This window comes from Nymphaea colorata, chromosome 12 (assembly GCF_008831285.2).
Source record: "Nymphaea colorata isolate Beijing-Zhang1983 chromosome 12, ASM883128v2, whole genome shotgun sequence".
NCBI lineage: Eukaryota > Viridiplantae > Streptophyta > Magnoliopsida > Nymphaeales > Nymphaeaceae > Nymphaea > Nymphaea colorata.
In genome coordinates this window covers 13,037,960-13,058,045 of record NC_045149.1, presented here as the reverse complement: position 1 = coordinate 13,058,045, position 20,086 = coordinate 13,037,960, and the positions used below count along the sequence as shown (strand labels likewise).

Here is a 20,086-nt window from a genome sequence, read left to right as displayed (position 1 = left end):
AAGGTTGGGATGTGACAACTAAGCGTTCTTGGTGTAGGAAGGGCCATTCAAAAGTGATCGTGCAGGAGACATAGAGGGAGGAAAGGTGAATGTCTGGTAGCAAGACACAGAAACGTAGAGGCTTATAGTAGAAATCACAGAAATGAGCTGTCAAAGTTGAAAGAATGTCATCACAAAGAAAAACCCTATATCTAATAACCATAGACTGGAGCAATGTCTGATGGTACATTTTAGAGGCGGCCAAGAGGAAGAACACCAAGAAAAACCCTATGTCTAATAATCATGAAATGGTGAAACGTCTAACGGTGCCTTTGAGAGGGGGCCAAGTGAAAGAACATAAAGTTCTGATCTCCATACGAAAGCCACCCCAACATAAAACGCTGCTACTAGTGGATGGACTCCCTAATCTGCCAGTCCTGAGCAAGACATTAGAGACATAAAAAGTGAGAAGACCGATCGATAGAAAAATTGTCAGCTGACTGGAGAGACAATATCTCCTCATCCCATGCAGTCACCTCAGAAAACTCACTGCTCCAGAAAATGCGTTTCTAGGCAATAACCTTCAAAGAGAGTAACTTCACTTACACATTCATGCAAGTTCATCATTTTCCTTTTTTGTTGCTAAAAAATGCGCATGTGTGATTTACGTTTGAAAGACCTGGGATTTCATCCCGACAATAGTTCCTATATGGCTTAGTGGTTCGACCTAAAACCTTAAAATTGAAAGAAAATCACGACCTTTTGTTCCTCATTTCAATGCCATAAGACTTCATTTTTTTTACAGAAATATTGTTTTGAATGGAATAGTTGGGAGCTCGTATTTGGCGACACTGGGGAAGTGCCAACAATCCTTTCATGAACACGTAAAAATGCAGTTCATTTAAGCAATTAACAAGCTCCCCTTGTCCATTAAGGCAGGTCCATGTACTTGTCAATGCGGCTCTTTTAAACATTTGACAAGGTCCCCTTGTTTTACTCGTGTGTAGCCTGTTCAAGTGAGCATTTTGGGTGATTGGTGTTTAAATGTAAGCAAATGAAATGCACGAACTCATTGGTATAATGTAATTCACTTTAACAACTGAATAAGAAACGACAATTAGATGCAAGTAGTAAGAACCCGACAACTCTGAGGTGTCTTATAACAACGAATAGCATCAATCACAATAATTAACATCCTCTACATGATGAGGTGTTTAGTTACAAAAAAAAAATCTTGGTATGGTCTGCAAGGTTGTTCAACATCAACTCGACCATCGAGCCTATAGCAAGTAGACCTGAAATATAGGAAAAAAAACATAGTTTTCATTAGATCATGTATAGTGCCACTATTGCAACAGTTTTGCAATAGCAATTCAAGAACAAGAAATAACATACTAGAGGAATTGTCTGTTTTCTCCTCCTAGAGAAAATATTATTGGGATTTTATAAGAAACAAAAAATTTCAAAATAAGGAGATAGGTGAATATAGTACTCACTCTTCACAAGGGGTACACCTAGGAGTTACCTTAACTTCCATGTGTGCTACCTTAACTTCCATCTGTGCTACAAGAAGGAACTTCCCTATTTACAGGTCAAAAAATTTACAAATTTCATAATGTGTGACAGACCGTTACAAATCCATAATACCCAACTTGTTGGCAAAATCAACCAACTGACAAAAAACCTTGCTTACACTATGATCGCTTGCAAGTTTATGATACTAGTCATACTGTTCATTCCTTATTGATATGCATTCTATAGAAACAATAAAACAATAAGGTTAAGTCTAGAAAAAATACATCAATACACTTAGTTAACAACCTTGCCTGGATTTCTCAATTTTGCACAATTTGTCTTATAATAACATGTTCCTCTACAAGAAGGACAAATCTTTGATTGTGTAGCATCATTATTAGTTGAAATATTGCTGCATGTTTGTTAGATATGTAAACAAACAAGTTTATGCAATTACAATACATGAGGCATACAACTCTACCTTGCTTTTATGCTTAGACTACACGTGCACAAATCATGCCCAATGTTACCACAAGCAGAACATTTCCTATGCAATTTTCCTTGGTGGATACTCGAAATGATTCTCTTTGAACTATCTTTAGCAACAACTCGTCCATGATCATTGACAGTTCTAGTATGTTCTTCCCTTTCTGTGTTTCGCAACACTTTATTTTGCACAGTTTCACTGACCTGGCTTGCTTTACAATTGGCAACTGACTCACTCAATTGTAGGTTGTCGAGATCTTGTAATAATTCAACAAAACTTTCTAATGCATGCTCAACACATATGTGGTTCACAAATTTGCTTTTAGCTAGAGAATGTTCATGTTTGTTAGTAAAGAAGTCTTTTCATCTGTTTTTTGTTTGAGAAGTAGAAAATCTCTATAGAACACATTTCTTTGCATGCATAGCCCATCTTTTCAGTATATATGCAGGCGGCAGTTTGCCTACTTTTTCTACATGGAATACTACAAACATATGACAACACACAACACCCAAAGTTTCCTAAAGTTTGCAATGACAACTTGACATTTTTTTATTAATTTTATCATATGAAGTTGTGTACTCTTTAGTAATTGCATATGCAAACTGACCTCTTACGCTTTGCTTAATGGTATATACCATCACCTAATCATCAACTTGAGAAAGCAAAGCAGTGCACGTCATAGTGCCATTAGTTCTTTTATGAAGTACTTTTGAATATCTTCAACGTAAATGTATCTTGTAAATGATCTTCCATAGAATGAACTACTTTAATGGGCTCAACTTCATTGTTCATCTCAAAATCCAATTCGTATTTATTGTGTTGTTGCCTATCTATTGCTTCTTGATATTTCACAACAAACTCAGGTAAACTTGTTTATGCATTAAACCAATTTTTAAAATAGTTGTTCATGAACTCACTTCATTAAGTTGCAGACATTTTGACCATGAATGTCTCACTAGAATACAGTCACTCATTCCATAAGTTTGTGGCTCGATCAATGGTCTCTAACTGAGCATATCAACTTATCCTTTCATGCAATCTTTCTTCAAATTCTTCTCTTGCTTTTGACTTTAAAAAACACGTATCTCACAACTGTTTGAAGTGAGTATTTTGTTTATACATGTTGCCTAAGTATGTTGGCACTTTTTGCATTATATGCCAATTGCAACATCTTTGAACAATTTTTGAAAAAACATCCTTTATAACTTTTTACATTGCAATATCTTGATCAGAATAGGAGGTTGACTGCCCATATCATTTAGCCATTCTTCAAAAAGCCATTTGAATATTTTAGTCTTCTCATCAACAAGTAACACACATCCAAAAAGAATATTTCAGCCATAGTGATTTACACCTATGAAGAGAGCAAATGGCATATGATACTTGTTCTTCATATATGTTATATTGAACGACACAACGTCTCCAAAATATTGATAATCTTCATGAGCAATTGCATCCGCCCAAAAATAGTTTCCAAAAAACCCAATTTCATCTACTTGAACAGTAAAATAACAATTTGGATTTTCAAGTGTCTTTTTTTTTTTAAATAATTCAACATAATCTGACAATCTTTACCATAGTAGCTATCTTCAATTTTTCGAATGTGTTTGTATAACTGATTTTTATTAAATGTCACATTCTTCATTCCTCCTGCTTCATTGATGTGCAAATACATTCATAACCTGTGATAGTTTCAGTCCAGACTCAATCATTGTTTGTACGATGCGTTTTTTAGGACATTTCATCTTCTTTGCGAACTTATGAAAAATTACTTTCGATGGTGAATGTAAATAATGATTGTGTGCATATTTTATATCATGCACATGTCATTTATCTATCTTTGAATTGAATTAAATGGACATCCATGCCTTGCATCCACATTTTGTTATTGCTAGTTCGCTTGTCTTGTTGCCTTTTTGTTTCTTTGAACTGTCATTCTCGCAAGAAAATTGCTTCCAATGTAGAATACCTTTTTTCTTCTTCGAGTGACATATCATAGTATCAAACCCACCTCGTTTTGCGTACGTATTATAAAAGTCATATGCACTCATCACACTATCAAATTCCATCCCAATCTCTGGTGTAAATTCTTTAGCAACATTCAACACCAATCCTTGTTGCATGTTTGTCTCATTAATACATAGCTTGTCCTTGTTAGCATCAGTTTCCTCAGTCTCTTCTTCTAATTGTTCATCAATATTCATCATCGCCCCCATTTCATCAACAACAATCTTAGCATCTAATGCCCCATTGTTATCATCTGATTCATCATCAAAGTTGTTGGTTGTCAACATGTCATCATCCCTAACATCAAAAGCTATTGTAATTGTGTTTGTAGGCATATCTAGTTTCCTTGCCATGACAGTTGGCTCCATTTTGGAACACCTTTACAACATCGAAAGCAATGAATAATGTTAAATTGATGGGGTTGGAAATGAGATTATAAAATTCATGCAGCCATTACATTCATTCACAACATTTTGATTGTAATATCAAATGTAGATGACAGATGAAGCACAAATCCAATCCAAAGAGGTATGCCCAAACCATAAAGTACAAAAGAGAGAAGTGGAAGTCCCAAATAATAAAGTTATAAATTCAATTTAGAAACAAAAGCTTGTTTTCTGGAAAAAAGGTAGTAATAAATTCTGTTCAAGTGTATAATTTAAAGTTTTTGGTATTGTCCCTATCCCAAGTTGTCTGGGATAATAGCTTTGACATTGGAAATCTGACAACAGTAATGCTCGCCCATATGCATAGTGGGAAAAACAAAACATCATATTCCACCAACTTATCTATACTTCTGTTAACACCTCAAAATTTTCAATCTCAGTTAATGGATGCAATTTCAAAATCTTACAAACAAATTTCACAAAATAGTTGTGAAAAACTTCAATTTCAAAGCCAATTTCAAATCTAAACATAATTTAAGTCAAATCATGAAAAATGCTCCTTTCCAATAAAAGAGATTGGGAATGATCAAAAATAATAAAGTGAGTTAGAAATATTTAAAGGAAATCACTCCTCATTAAAGGAGATCTCCTTTTAATAAAGAAGGGGATCAAATTTCAATGAAGCTAGCATGCATTTGTTCCTTTTTTGCATGTCATCATAGCTCCATAACAACCGTACTTAATGACAAGTAGGTTTGACTTAGGTGGACTCAAAAGTGGCCTTAAGTTCAACTGAGCTCAGTCAACATGAGCTTAGCTTAGTCAAAACCTAGTAAAAAAAAATTAGGTCTACCCCACATCCAGCTACCAAACAAAGATAGACCTTCACTCTATCAAATATGCTTTGACTAAACCTAGACGATGTACAATTTGAAATTGAGCTTAATTGAAATACAATTAAGTGCTTTCATAGCTCAAATTCTCAAATTACCTCAAGCAAGTCAACATCAGGTTACAAAATAAGCTTTGACTTTGGCCAACTGGTCAAATTTAACCAAATTAAGACAACTTTATCCTTCTATGATCAAATTCGTAGAACCCAAATAAGGATTATGTGAAAATCAAATACACGTTTGAATTTGTCAAATAAAAAAATCAAATACAAAGTTGAAAATCAATGTTTTAAATCAAAATTTGATTCAATTAAATCCATTTTCAATTGAATTATGGAAAAAATGCCCTTTAGATCCATTTTCAATTTTAATCAAATTGTCAAAAATGAATTCAGAATTCAATAACATTTAGAGCTTACTCAATTAACAAGTTCGATTCCAAAAAATAAAACTCGATTCAAGGTTATTTCCATCATGATTTTTGGCCAAACTAAGACCCAAATTAGACTTGACTAGGTCTAGACTACGGTTGACCAGTCCTAGCCAAGCACGCACAACTCATGCATGTGGGCTATATGCGATTGGTTGAAGTCATTTAAAGAGGATTAAAAGCTTATTTAATTCCTTTTGTCAAATCATCAATTCATGTATCATGGATTAAACCAATGAGAAATCAAGTTTCTCTTAGCCATTGGCTGAATTAGAGACTGGTTGAGGCAATAGCCACCTCAGTCCATTTTCTAAAATTCAAATCAATTTTAATTCCAGCTTGGCACCAAGTTGGATCTATCCTATCCATTAGCTCAAAGAGGAGCAAATTCCCCAAGCATTGGGTGAGTTCCAAGGGTGTTGGGGTGGGGGGATTTTTTCTCATATCTTGTGTCTCTCTCCTTAGTTGCAGCCAAGGGGAAAAAGAAGAAGAAGCCAAGAAGAGGAGAAGCTGCCATCAACCAAGCTCCCCCTCTCCCTATCCCATTCCTTTGCTAAGCTAGGGTTCTTCATTGGACTCTTGCTTAACATTTTTAGTACAAGGCAAACCATCTCTATTTTAGGAATTTCTAGCAAAAAAACTCCTTTCTTCTAGATTTGATAAGCTCAAATCCAAGCTTGAATTTTTGCTTAGAATTGTTTGATCTAAAGAACAAGCAAGGAGAAGCCTCAAGCACCAAGGCCGACCCCGACGTAGGTGATTCTAACTTGTTCTTCATTTATTTTGTTTCTTGCTATTTATTTTCAAGTTCAATATCTGTGGGAGGATTTTATTTTCATTTTTATTCATAACTAGGAATGATATCCAGCTAGGGAGAGCTACGATCAATGTACATTTTAATGCATGATGACACATATAAATCGGTTTTTCTAAAAAGAGAACCTATGGATCAAGTTTTGAAAAGGGCCTCAAGGCCATGTCTCTTTCAAAATAGCTACCTAAACCATTTTTAACTCCCCATCATGTGTGGATCCCCTGGTGAGAGAGTGATTTATGTTTGGTACAATACATGTAATTTAAATGCCTATTAAAGACTGATACATTCTTATGAACGTGATCCAGCCATGCATGGTAAAATCATAGACAAACAAACTTGAGTATTCTTTTATTTTCTTCCATTTTGTGTTATTTTGATTCATGCATTCTTGATTTAGTTGATCAAGGGTGGTAGATAATATCAGAAAATAGTCTTCAATTTTCCTATATAAAAGAACCCAACTATAAATCATCATCGTTCATAGGATAAGTGGTCTCTTGTCAAATATTTTATTTTCAGAGGCAATATATATATATATATATATATATATATATATATATATATATATATATATATATATATATATAAACTCTTATTCAAAATCATTTTTTCTTTTTTAAAATTAGTTTGGAACATATTTCAAACTGATTTTAGAGAAAGAGAACTTCATTTTGATATTCGTAGTATAAAACTACAATATCACTCAATATTTCATCTTAAAAATTTATAAATTTTAGCAATATTTGCATAAAATGCATGTATATTGCTAAGATCATATGCTTTCATAAAATTTAGCTTAAAGTTTAACATCTTGAAATGTTAATTTCCAACCACAAAGTGACTATCTTACACACAACTTGAGAAAGTTCTAATCTCATTCAAACCGGTGCCCTAAGAATATTTTAAGAGTCGTTGGTTTCTTTCATATATTTCTAGATTTTGCATGGGATTAATCAACATTCCAAAATGCTTCAAAATCACATTCAAATTCTGATCTTCATTTCTCCATAAAGGGACTATCAAACATGCGAAAATTGCTCAAAGAATGGACGAATCTTTTAGCACAAAATTTGAAATCTAATTTGGTTTTATAAAAGAAACTTTTTTCAAAAAACATCATGTCTAATACCCAACATGAACGAGAGCATGTTCTTAAGAAGAACATTCCTCTTACTAATTTAGATGTTTAACTCACGAAAAGTTATGCAATTTTCAAGGATCTGTCATCATTTTCTAAGAAACAAGCTGAGCAATTTTCAAGGATTTGTCATCATTTTCTAAGAAACAAGCTTTCTTAGAATCAACATTTTTTATTTTCAACCATTTAAATATAAAACCTGATTTTATGGTAACTTTGAGACAAAATGGGTGTTATTCATGTTTCCTATACATTTTGAAGATTGATTTTAATTTTCATTTGCATGATTTTTCATTATTTTGAGATTTTAATTTAAGTCTCAAGCTTGTGGACTGCATGTCTAACTTCTATGCTTATTAAAATGTTAAGCGTATATAGATAAAGTCATATATTTCAATTAAAAATCAATCTTTGTGTGTATGTATTACACAATGCATGTTTATATTGAATGAATATTGAGATATTATAAAAGAGAAAAGATTGAAGGTCCCATATAGTTTCTCTTCTTCTTTTATGCATTCACATTCACCAAAATTAATTGCATCACATGCACCTCTAAAAATTAAGTGATCCTATTTTAAGTTGCACAAAGTAATTAAGTCATATTGCAACAAAAACTTAGAAATCTTACTTAGTTTCAAAAGAAAATACAAATATCATCATATCCTAATTTGGCAAAAAAACATTTGAAAACAATATGTTTTCTAGCATTTTGCAATCTTTATCAAAATAGTGAGTTTTACTTGCTCCCAACACTTCTCTAAAAAGAAAACTCATTTAAAATCAAATTCATATCTCTTAAACCTAATCACATAAGTTGACAAAAAAAATTCAAAATCATTTATTTGCTAAGAAAGTTTAGCCACTTTGGCCAAAATTCGGTTCATTTGTCAACAAATTAATCACAAGTTCATCTCAGTTTCAAGCCAAAATCATGAGATGATCTTGTTCACAACAAGAAACTAGATCTCAAAATCTCTAATTTTCCAAGCCAAATTCCAAATTGTCTAGTAAATTTTTCAATCCAAATTTTCAAATTATCAAGCAAATTTCTAAAATCTTTGGTCAAAACCACGACCCAAATCAATTTTTGATATTCTTGGCCAATTTTGAAGTCAAATTCAAATGGCACATTGTCGACCAAAATAAAGATCTTCCAATTTTGCCCAAATTCCAAAAGGCAAATTGAATTTTCAAATAACTTGTCTAAACAAGTTAATTTTTCAAACAACTTGTCCAAATTTCATTGCAATTTGCCTAAAACAAGCTTAGAAATTGCTTGTTCAAAACCAAATTCAAAATAAGTTTCAAATTTCCAATTTCAACCCTCTATGCACAAGCATATAGGATTGCATCAAATGACTTGTACACGATTCGAGAAATGCTTAGTTCTTGGTCTGATTACTCTTGTTAAAGATAGCATGAACGGTTGGATTTCATATCGATGGGCGGATTCCTATCTTTTGAAATTTTTCTTCAAAACCCAATTTGAAATTCTTGCTGATTCACATTGACCCCCCAAGACGGAAAGGGGTGCGAACAGCCTCTAACAACAGATTGTCAAGGATCAAATGGCTATCGAATGTCATCATGCAAAACATTCCTTTACTTGGCCTCAGAGTGTTGAATGTCATCTTACGTAAATACGTTTGCTAAAATTCACTATATGCTCATATTTCACTCTACAAACCATGTGATCAATTATCAGCTTGGTAATTCATGTAACTGTTACCACATGATAGAAAAGTGTAGAGCAGACCCCATGAGAATCAAAGCAACGAGTAAACTTTAGCCAAAGCAACCAGTAAACTTTAGGAGTCTTAGAATTTCATTCTCATAAAATGTGTTAATGTGCAGCACCATTCAACAACATGTAGGACCCTTGAAGGCACCTGCAGTCCACGAGATTCGGGACTTTATTTTCCATTTTGATAATTTTCTTGGGCATGTTCACTACCATACACTGACTGTGCCTTTCAGTCCTTACAATTAGCCATCCAAGGTAGAAGATGCAAATGAATAAACAAAAGGTCGAGATGCAAACAACTTGCCTCAATGTAAAAGGTGCAGAAAGCTTGTCTCGGACAGAACCACCAAACAGAAACGTGACAGAAAGGATGTAATGCAAGCATAAAGAGTTGTCATTCTTTTAGATGCTCTGGATAAGGCTGACAACATGGAACAAGTAGCCATTGTGGATGCCATCTTAAAGGACAAGAAAAAATCTCAGCATGCTGCAAAATCCTTATAAACCTAATAAAATTAGTTGAGATCGAGGTTATAACACAATGTTCAGCCTAATGAGTATTCTCTTGGAACATCTGACATGCAATTGGGTGATTGTCTATTATTCTTTTTGCATCAGAGTACAACATCTAATTATTACAGAATGTGCAGCTATCAATGACACAATAGAGATCGTTGATTGTTTTGAGATGAACATTACTTCAAACAACACGATAGAGATCAAAACCATTGAATCAGCCCCCTTTTAAATTTGGAGCCACAAGCATGGGGGCTGCTCCACCGCAGCCCCCTCAGCCATCAACGACTTCTACGCTCAGCATGAAAAAAGCATTAAACCCAATCAACGACTTACAACGACGTGAAAACCATCAACCACTTGCAAGGGGGCTGCTCCGCTGCAGCCCACTCAACCATCAACGACGTGAAAACCAAGAGAGAGAGATTGAGATGTGGTGAGAGAACTTACCGGTTGAAGAGTGGTAAGGCGAGTGGTTGGGGAGCGCAGGCGGAGCAGGTGCAGGAAACGGGAGGCTATGAGGTCGTTCTCGTTGCCGATGGTGCTGAGGGTAGGGCAGGTGGTTGGGAAGCCCAGGCGGAGGAGGTTACAGGAGAGAACTTACGCTGCCACTGGTGCAGGAACGGCAGGCAATAAGGTCATTCTCGCTGCCGATGGTGCTGGAAGGAGGAGGGTAGGGTGAGTGGTTGGGACGCAGGTGGAGAAGGTTGTAGGAGAGAGATGATAAAGGACTCTGCCTGCTCGACAATGGCGACTGACGAGCGGGTGCGTCATCGAGTGGGCCAACCTGACGGTCTCCCCATCCGTGGAGACTGAAGCTTCATATATATATATATATATATATATATATATATATATGGCATATTGTGCAATGGACGTAGGTTTTAGCTAGAGAATTGTCATGGTCACAAGTATATTTAAGCAATTTTTTTTGCCAAACCACCTGTTAGCCATGGCTGCCTAAAGTAATTCACTAGGGCAATGATCGTGAACATAAATATTTTGTTGCTATGGCTCATATATATATATATATGTATATGTATATATGTATATATATGTATATATATATATAACGTACACTCATACATCAAACTTGATGAGAATCATATGCATTGTCGATTCTAAGAATATTAGATGGTGGAGATTAGGTTGCATATATAGAAATAAAATTGGCTTTAAAAGAGTCTGGAATACCTCTCAATGGATGGAGGATTTTGTTTAAGGAAACTCATTTGTTTCTCTCTCTCTCTCACATATCCTATATTTTAGACTCTTCAAAAAACAACTTGGTTTCTTTATTTGCATCTTAATCTTCTCTGTCTAATCCCCTTGGAATCGACAACCCAAATTGTTCCCATCAAAGTATAGTTTATGACGGTCTAGTACTTACCCCTTTTCCTTTATATATATATATATATATATATATGAGCTTGGTTCTTTATTTACATCTAAATCTCCTCTTGTTAATATGATTGTGTTGTTGGTTGCTATGAAACTTATTTTGCTGCTAATCATATCAGAAATGTATGAAAAATGATTGTTTATTGTTGATTGCAGATTGTTGCTGGTTGGTGCAGTAATTTTAATGTCAGACTTGGTTATTTCAATCTAAATATGTGTTTCAAAATATCAAGAATGTTGTTTTTTCATATTTGCTAAGATCAAACTCCAAACTTGGTCTTGGTATAGTAGGTTCACTATGCCATAATAGTATTAAAAGAAAAACTGAATGCTATAGAATCCCAACACAGTGATTTATTGTTCTAAGCCATGAGAATACTCTGATGGTTGACCATCCTAACTATGTGCTCTCAAGCTGATCCCAATGGAAATCAATCCTTCATGTTTGCTTTTCCTTGGACAACTGTGCCATTGGTGCCAATAAGTTTCCCTTTCTACACATCTCTACCTTTTGTCATTTTATTGGTTGACTATGAAGTGCAATGCTTCATCCTCTTTGCAAGAGGTTGCCCTAAGCTCTAAGAATGCTGCTCCTTTGTTTGGATAGAAGTTATTTTTCAAGGGCTTGGAGAGAGCATAGAAGAATGGAACTCATCATCCAATACTCAAGGAAGTAGCTTTTGGCAGTCAGGTGAGATTTTGCCAATTACTCTGTCATTTGTTGTTCCTCTATTTAGGGCCTTGGTTATTGTTAATCTATTTTTTATTTTGTAGTTTCGTTGCAATGGTGGCAATGCAGACAAATAAGGCAACAAAGACATTTGAGTGTGCTCTAAAAGCAAAATGAAAGAGTTTGGAAGTTATTGGGGAACCAAGCAAAGGTGAATAAAATGATAGAGTTGGTGGAGAAGATGATAAAGTCGGTGAAGTTGCATATTATTTTACAAGCACTCTCAAAATAAGATGAGAGATACATCTAAATGGCAGCATTCCAACACGGTTACATGAAAAGATAGTGTAGTATAATGCGACAGAGAGTACACCATGGTCAAGAGCAAGAGATGCAAAGTCTGATCGACAACAAATGCCTGATGTTTGTAGCAAAACGTCAATTAGTGAGGTTTTGAAGAGGTAGAGGACTGTAGCAAAACACATCAAGCAAATTGGCACATGTAGAATAAGGTAGAATAGTTGTCGTTTGTCGAGTCCTCATCTACTGACTAGCAGTATTCAAGGTTCCCTAGCAAATGTGGCCCTGACAATAAGGAGCTGGAACTGGCTGATGTCATTATTGATGTAATGGTAAAGTGAGGAATGAAAGAGAGCCCTAGAGGTGCCTCTACATCTGGTTTAGAACCACTTTAGGGAAAAGAGAAAAAAGGAGATTGGAGGAAAAAGAATGAAGCTGATGAAGGAAATAAGGAGATTAAAATAGAGAGAGAAAGACTGAATAATATCAAATTTGTCAAGACATAGGAGAGAAGAAATAAAATACAAAGGCACAAAAAAATTATAGGTCAATTATGTAGAAGAGGATGACTGGATTACAAGGAGGAGGATGATCATGGGAGGAAGCAGATTGGATTACAAGGAGGAGGAGGAGGAGGATGATCATGGGAGGAAGCAGATTGGATTACAAGGAGGAGGAGGAGGAGGATGATCATGGGAGGAAGCAGAAGACAGAGTGTCGAAGTGGTTCAAAACAGAAAAGGAGGTAGGTTTGTCTAATTGATCCCTTTTCTATTGTAGAGAAATTTCATTATTGATTGTAACATGCTGATGTCACCAGTAAATGACTTAAGACTGATGGAATGAATGAGGGCAATTTCTAAATTGCCATCTATAATTCAACCAAGGTTTTGGTTAATCTATTAATTGTAACATCCAGCTCCTTAGTGCCGAAAGCAGATTTGAAATATAGTTTTCGCCCTAGAAGTTCCAAAACCTTGTTTTGTTCATGTATGTGTATTGCTAAGACATTATATCAAAATTAAGAACTAATTATGCCTATAAAAATACTGGACTTAGTTTTGTTGATGTTTCTAACCGAATGAAAAAATGCTTGTTCCATGGTTACAAAACTTGCAGTCAAACTGACTGAAACAGTTCAAGGCCCAATGAGATTTGGGTATTCTGGTAATTGGTCAGTGGCAAATTTGTAATTATTGGCCATGACTTAGGGGTGTATTAGTAATTGAGTAAAGAGATTAAATTGTGCTAATCATGATTATGAGTAAATGAAAGTTTAAGAGTTTAAACATCCAATTAATGATGGATTAAGGCTCCTAAACTAGGATAAACACTAAGCTAAACCAAAATCTAAATCAATCATTTAAATCTAACTAATTACACTAACCTTTGCATAATATTTAAATAATTCATGTAACCATCTTTGAATAAAATATATTAAAATATAATATTAAATAATATTTTAACCATAAAAGGGGCTGCTACCCCATTTTGGTCGGCAAATTGAGGAGAAAAGAGAGGAAAGAAGAGAGAAAAGAGAGAGGAAGAGAGGCAAGAGAGAGAAAAATGAGGACAAAGAGTGATTTTCAGTGGTGAAATCGTTGCGGATCCCTTCCAAGTGCACTGTTACCACTTGGAGTAGAAACTTTTCAGAAATCTACGTTTTGTTGCCAGAGCACATAGTTGTTGTGTGTGAAAGGTCTTGTTTTTATTATTGTGTTGTTGGTCGCTATGAAACTTATTTTGGGTCTAATCATATGAGCAATGCATAAAAAGGATTGTTCGTTGTTGCTGGTTGGTGTAGTAATTTTTATTGTCAGAATGGGTTATTTCAATCTAAATATGTGCTGCAAAATATCAAAAATGTTGTGTGGTCATTTTTTGCTTGGATCAAACTGCAAATTTGGTCTTGGTGTAGCAGGTTCACCATGCCATAATAATATTAAAGAAAACAAGGAATGTTATAGAATGCCAACACTGAGATTTATTGTTTGAAACCATGAGAACACTCATGGTTGACCAACCTAACTATGTGCGCTCAAGTCAATCCCAATGGAATTGATCCTCCTTGTTTGCTTTTCCTTTGACAACTATGTCATTGGTGCCAATAAGTTGCCCTTTCTACGGACATCTCTATCGTATGTCATTTTGTTGATTCACTGTCAGGTGCAATGCTTTATTCTCTTTGCAAGAGGTTCCACTATGCTCCTCGGAATACTCCTCCTTTGTTTGCATAGAAGTTATTTTTCAAGGACTTGGAGAGAACATAGAAGAATGGAACTTATCATCAAATACTTAAGGAAGTAGCTTTCGGTAGTTAGGTGAGATCTTGCCAATTACTCTATCATTTGTTGTTCCTCTATTTAGGATTTTGTTTTTGTTAATTGTTTTTTTTATTTTGTAGTTTAGTTGCAATGGTGGAAATGCAAAAAAATAAGGGAAAAAGGGACATTTGAGTGTGCTCTAAGAAAAAACGAAAGAGTAAGGAATTGGGAAATAAAGCAAAGGCGGATAAGCTGACAGAGTTTGTGGATAAGATGATAGAATCGGTGAAGTTGCAGCTTATCTTACGAGAACTCTCAAAATAAGATGAAAGCAACATCTAAACGGCCTCATTTTGAACATGGTTACATGAAAAGACAGTGCAGTATGATTTTAATGAGGTGACCTACACAACAAAGAAAACAGGAAGAGCTCCTGCACTTGCAGCTTATCTAACCTTCTCAAGGTTCATCAACCAAAACTTTCCTAACCCTAGAACAAATAATAGGGAAGGCACTGCCTAGTTTCATCCCATCTTTTGGATGACAAACAATGGAAGATGAACGTGGAGGTATATCCGTGATCTACATCAAATTACAACTTGAAGATGCTCCACATCGGAAGGAACCATACTATTATAGTCCGCAAATTTGTTTTTAGATACTTTCAACTATTTGGTCAGTTTAAACTTGTAAAAGGACATTGTCGTACGATGCTAGCAAAAACATGATGGAGGCTACACTACGATAAGGTTGGGAACAGACTTCTTCCTATAAGAAGGTGGCATGCTCCAAAAATTTTGCATTTCTTGCTTCTAAGGAATAGGATCACTTTGGTTGTCCCATTTCTTGCTGTACATATCCTCTCATTTTTTTTTACTAATAACAGCATCAAGGCCCAATCCCCTAGCAGCCGTTCTTTGGAATTACTATCTGCTAGTATTTGTATTTCAAAAATGTATCTATCATTTCTCACCATTGAACACTGTGTTGAACACTCGCACACCACTTGTATCATCATTTTTCCACATTGTTATTCAGAAAATTTTATAAATTCACGCTCAAAAAGTTTGGAGGATTTCTTAACAAAGCATGAGAATGAAAATAATGAAGCCGTTTTATCCCAAGGCATATTTGAATTTTATGCATGTCTTAGCACTCCAAGTGATTGAATCTCATTCACACGATTGCCCAAATGATTCAGATTGGAAGACACCTGAATACGAGGCAACAAAGAAGCAAAAGAGAATTCTCCTTCACGCCGAGGAAAGGATGACCACTTCACTGGTTAGCCCGACTAGTCCCAAATTTTTTTGAAAATTTTGGTCTTCACCATGACCGCACAAACATAAAATTTGATATGTTATTGCATGGAAAAAATAAGTACACATGAATTGGAACTTGTCACCTTAATGCATGATTACTTAGGCATTTCGCCCTTTTTTTGCTTGGAGAATTGCAAGGGGAAGGGTCTAGGACTGTAATAAATTCGGATCCAGTAGGTTATGTCGTTTCTCAGAGCTAACATAATCTTATATCCCTTAAATGGGATTGGAACTCTGACATGAGTTTCCTAATACCCAACTGGGTCCAACATGAATATATTCACATGAAATCATGTTATACCCATGTTGGATTTAGGACCGACAACTAAACTGAGAAGTGACCCATTGGTAAAAAAAAGATCATGTTTTGCATTCTCGATCCAACCAAGCAGATCCAATTCAGGTCCAAATATTGATGTATTCCACCTTTTCATTTATCGATAAATGTTTATATAAGAAACGAAATCAAAGAATGGCGGTTGCAAAGTTTGAATTGCTTTACGATCACAATGTCATCACAACGCGCAGAAGATATCAGGTACACAAAGCTTCAACATTCACCAATTGAAAGAAAGATGGGAAGATCACATACTTAGATATAATCTTGACAGTTGGAATACACAAAACCTACCATTACGTACAATGTTGGTAAGTAAAAAAATATGTCACATCTACATCCACTGCCAATTAAAAGAATGATGGGAAATCACATGCTTGATATAATATTTGACAATTAGAATGCATAAAAAGTACCATTACGTTCAATGTTGGTAAACAGAAAATATTTGCATATTCGAGCAGACATGGTCTATCAGATCGTGTTCCAAAACATTAAGAACAAGGTAAAGTTTGTGTACCCAAAAGAGGCTCTGATGGCAAGATGTCAACAATGAGCTTAAGAATAGGTATTAGGAAAAGAATATGGTGGGACATCCATATCCAAACTAATCCTCCAAACATCAGACATCCCATGAAACAAGTAAACATGGTCAAGCGTCCTTAACAAAAGCAGAGAAAGCGCTAAAACAACATTTTCTCATTCAAACGGACGAATATTTTCAATTAGGTCAATAATGGAATCAGTGATGTATCCCAACATCAAGAAAAAACTTTTAATTGGTTTAATCAAAACCCCATCATCAAGACAAAAAAGAAAACGGTTTAAAAAATTGGCTTACTGCTGACCACAGCTTCAACGATGCCTTGTCAACTCCACAACAAGCAATTTCAGGCACAATCTTATATCACATCCTGGAGGATACCAATACCATGCAATATACAGCAAAACCTGTATAAACATGTTTTCAACATTTTATAAGCTGTATTTCAAGTGTCTAAAAATGAAACATTGTTACGCTTATAATCAGATACCTGACTCAGTAACTTCTTCCCCAGTAGGTCCATATCTTGGCCGGTTTACCTGATGCAAAGCAAAGTGTACCTAACAAAAGAGGGAAGAAGCACAAAGAAACAATAAATCCAGAACTTCAATATACATAAAGAATTTTATAAACAGAAAATTGTGGATAAAACCACAAATGGCTATAATTAAAGAAATAAAGGAAAACTCTTATGCCAGTCAACAACCATCATCATTATCGTCCTTATGATCAGACTAAGCACTATAACAAAGAAATTTATCTGAGTTAAACTGACATATTTATGCGTCTATATATGATATCCTAGTAACGGCAGAAAATTGAATTTTTTTTTTTCGCCAACATAAAAGCATAGACATGTTGCAAATAGACATGCCCTACCTAATAGAAGAAAACTAAAACCTACCAAAACTGGAACACGCTACTGTTTAAAAAAAAGAAAAAGAAAATGAAGTCCCAGAGGCAATCAAAGGATAAAAGATACATTGGCAAAACAATGTTTTCTGTGCAAAAGAAAAGAAATGAAATGTATTAAAATTTCAACTTTTTTTGTGAAAATCCAAGTTTTTTTAAATTGCAAGCGTGCATGTACATGTAAACCAGAAAGCAACAGTAAGTGTAAAAAAAGCATAAACGTGTAATGGTCAAATGGACTTTTAGAGGTCAAAACAAGTAATACTTTCTAAAAGACATGAGCATATTGAACAAACTGTCGGCAAAGAAGGGTTTATTGATTCCAGTGTGCCCAGGAAGAACCAAAAGTATTTGTTGAATGGCCCTTTGAAATACAGAGAGGACAACCAGCTATTTGAAACAAAACGATCCTAAGTCTTGTCACACCATTCCTTGTGAAATGACCAAAGAAAGAACAAGAGCCAATTTCATGCAGATGATGATGACATTTAAAGCTACATGGGAAATCCAACAGTATATTATACATGCAAGTCCATATGGTCATATATGTGACTTTGTATGAATGATGTAATACCTTCAGGAAGAGGCATCTGATCAAACGGCGTACAAAGTGACTTAGCAGCTCCCATTTCACCTTTTGTTCGCGCTTTCACATCTTTCTCAACTTCCTGAAAGCATAAACCACCAAAATGAAAAAAAAAAAGAGGTTACAAATGTAAATTACAACAATCATATCGAGTTACAACAGTAGCACCCAAGATCCTCAGTGTTAAGTCCCACAGGTCCTTCATATGGACTACCGCACCCTACTTAACACAGTTGACAGTACACAACCCAGGTGTGGATGTGGGGTAAGAAACATGTTAACTGCATTGGCACCTGAATATTCTGTTCCTGAGTGCACATCTGATTCAGTCAAAGGTGCAGAGGCTTTTCGTCCAGAAATCAGGCTTGGATAATGTGAACTGAAACTGATTTCATCAGTTTTTTGTAATAAAAGATAGAAAAAAAGAGGGAAGGGGTTATACGAAAGAACTCTTTCTCTATTGCATGCTGTTGGCATGGGCAGCCACACTCTGTAGTTTTTATTTGCTGTGTTAGATAATGGTCAAATGAACTCTGATGTTTTTCCCTGTTTTCCATCCTATAGCAAACATGTTCACATCTATGTCACATAGGTACGGTACGGGGAAGCGGGTACAGGTATGGCGTCTTCGCCAATCTTGGTACGGCGATAATTATATATTTTTAATTCCAAAAAACAAAATTGATATCATCACATCATTAAGACAATGTTCCTTTCATAGTTCCTACATATAATCTCATAAAAAAAAACATAAATGGACTAAGACAATGTTTTTTTGTGGTTTGGATCGGTTTCTACCCGAGACCAGTCGGAACCGATCCAAACGTACCCAGTCATACTCTCCTACCGGTTTTGCCTTACCGGTACACCGGTAAGGGTATGTGGGCCTCCCCCACGTACCACTGTGACTTAGGTTCACATTTACTTGATGCTAAATCTATTACCAAATATGCATCTGTCATGAAATTTGTGCACTCAAATGAAATCTGGTATGGATCTGAATGCACTAATGCAATATGTAGGCTGACACGTTACTCTTTTATGTATTCTTATATATATATATATATATATATATATATATATATATATACAGCCAAGTGTTTCTGAAAAATGTCACAAAATTGCATATGTTAAAAAAAGACAGAACCCAAAGTTGCAAGTAGAAATTTATTAGATGACCAAATATCATCCAGAACTTATATGCTTAAGACACAAAATTCACAAGAGGATGGAGAAGGATCTCGTTGTCGTAAATATAGTTGTTTCAAAAATATCTTACTTGTCAACCTAGGAGTAGTTAGGTCGGACCAGTCACCAAGTCAGACTAGGTGCTAGTCACCTGACTGGTCAACAGGTATTAGACAGTTGAGCCCATGGTAGGGACTAGTCAACTGACTCGGTGAACTAGTCATTGAATGACTAGTCTTCAAAGTGGGCCTTCTAAAAAATCTGTCTTCAACCACCATAAAATTTTAGTATTTTACAAAGTCCTGTTTTTTAATACTTTTTCACCTACCTTTAGCCTCTGTTTTCAATTAGATTTCCTTTAATCTACAACCAGCCTCTATTTTGTATTATTCTCAGTCCCTCTCTCTCTTAGGCAACAAAGCATTTGCCATCTAAGCTACTCTCCTTTCTCTATGTCTCAGAAAAATGAAACTCGCTCTGTGCTTACAATATATTTGTGTGTGTATATATACATTTCCATGTGCATGTGTCTGCATGTGTGTGTGTGCATATACACGTGCCTCCTCCTAATTAATGTTCTTTTAGCCAACTTACCAGAACTGACTGAAACTGAGTAGTCCCAACTAGCCCTTCCAGGCTTTTGACCTA

The 20,086-nt window shown here is 35.2% G+C and overlaps 1 protein-coding gene and 1 long non-coding RNA gene across 2 annotated transcripts in view; both read right to left on the bottom strand.

The window, feature by feature from the left end:
• Positions 1-1,051: 1,051 nt before the first annotated feature.
• Positions 1,052-10,709, bottom strand: LOC116266327 (uncharacterized). The gene is made up of 3 exons (XR_004175332.2): positions 10,366-10,709; positions 1,476-1,560; positions 1,052-1,274 (listed from the first exon to the last, which is right to left on the bottom strand). It is a non-coding gene; the product is annotated as an uncharacterized LOC116266327 (long non-coding RNA).
• A 6,177-nt stretch (positions 10,710-16,886) lies between these two features.
• LOC116265642 (proline--tRNA ligase, cytoplasmic) overlaps positions 16,887-20,086 on the bottom strand; it is a 41,024-nt gene continuing 37,824 nt past the window's right edge. The window contains exons 11-13 of the mRNA XM_031646388.2: positions 18,239-18,332; positions 17,243-17,312; positions 16,887-17,159 (exon numbers count right to left, since the gene is read on the bottom strand). Of these exons, the coding sequence (XP_031502248.1) occupies positions 17,248-17,312; positions 18,239-18,332 (159 nt within the window). The 3' untranslated portion in view covers positions 16,887-17,159; positions 17,243-17,247. The remainder of the gene's footprint in view (positions 17,160-17,242; positions 17,313-18,238; positions 18,333-20,086) is intronic.